This window comes from Octopus bimaculoides, chromosome 16 (genome assembly GCF_001194135.2).
Source record: "Octopus bimaculoides isolate UCB-OBI-ISO-001 chromosome 16, ASM119413v2, whole genome shotgun sequence".
Classification (NCBI taxonomy): domain Eukaryota; kingdom Metazoa; phylum Mollusca; class Cephalopoda; order Octopoda; family Octopodidae; genus Octopus; species Octopus bimaculoides.
In genome coordinates this window covers 25,499,955-25,500,777 of record NC_068996.1, presented here as the reverse complement: position 1 = coordinate 25,500,777, position 823 = coordinate 25,499,955, and the positions used below count along the sequence as shown (strand labels likewise).

The 823-nt window shown below is 34.5% G+C and overlaps 1 protein-coding gene across 2 annotated transcripts in view; it reads left to right on the top strand.

The window, feature by feature from the left end:
• The window catches only part of LOC106867806 (protein amnionless), a 95,988-nt gene that overhangs the window by 38,626 nt on the left and 56,539 nt on the right, over positions 1–823 (top strand). For both annotated transcript variants that reach the window (XM_052973622.1, XM_014912827.2), the window contains exon 6: positions 564–660. In XM_052973622.1, coding sequence (XP_052829582.1) covers positions 564–660 — 97 coding nt within the window. The remainder of the gene's footprint in view (positions 1–563; positions 661–823) is intronic.

The window sequence follows — 823 nt, the reverse complement described above, 5'->3', positions numbered from 1 at the left end:
TCACTTTATGAGTTTAATATAGGCAACAATGCAACGGAAAGTGTGAGGAATATTAATGCAGTATATGGGGATTGGGCAATAAGTGCAAGCCAGTGTCAATGGTGGTTCCAAACATTCTGTGCTGGAAACAACAGCTTAGAAGACAAGCCTTATCCTGGAAGATCTGCAGAGCTTGATGAGAACACCCTGCAAACCCTGGTGGAACAAAATCCTATCATAACTGTTGAGGAACTGGCAGAGAAGCTTGGATTTGGTCATTTAACCATTCATCAATACCTGCATGCCATCGCAAAAGTCAGCAAATTGGGTCAATGGGTTCCTCACAAACTTTCCAAGTCTAATTCCAACATAGTTTTAATGTGAACGATTTTTAAAGTTGGTGCATTTACAACATAGCAATGATGATAAAAACAAACTGTTGACTTCTTGATTGCTATACCAAACCCTGTTGATCAATCATATATTTTTATTTTCCCCAAGACCTTTATTAAAGCAGCATTTTTTCTTCTTTGCAAAATAAAAATAAGATTATCTTTTTTGAAAATATGAATATTTAATTTCAGATCTTTGACAATATATGTAAAATGCATTCACCATTCTGCAAGAAACCACAGTGCCAGTCCCCAGTAAGACCAACAGGACATTGCTGCAACATTTGTGGTAAAGTATATTTCTTGTATATTATTTTCAGTTTCTGATCCAACATGTTCCCTCACTTCTCTCTATCTTTCTCTCTCTTTTTCTATCTATCTATCTATCTATCTATCTATCTATCTATCTATCTATCTATCTATCTACATATATACATACATATATATATATA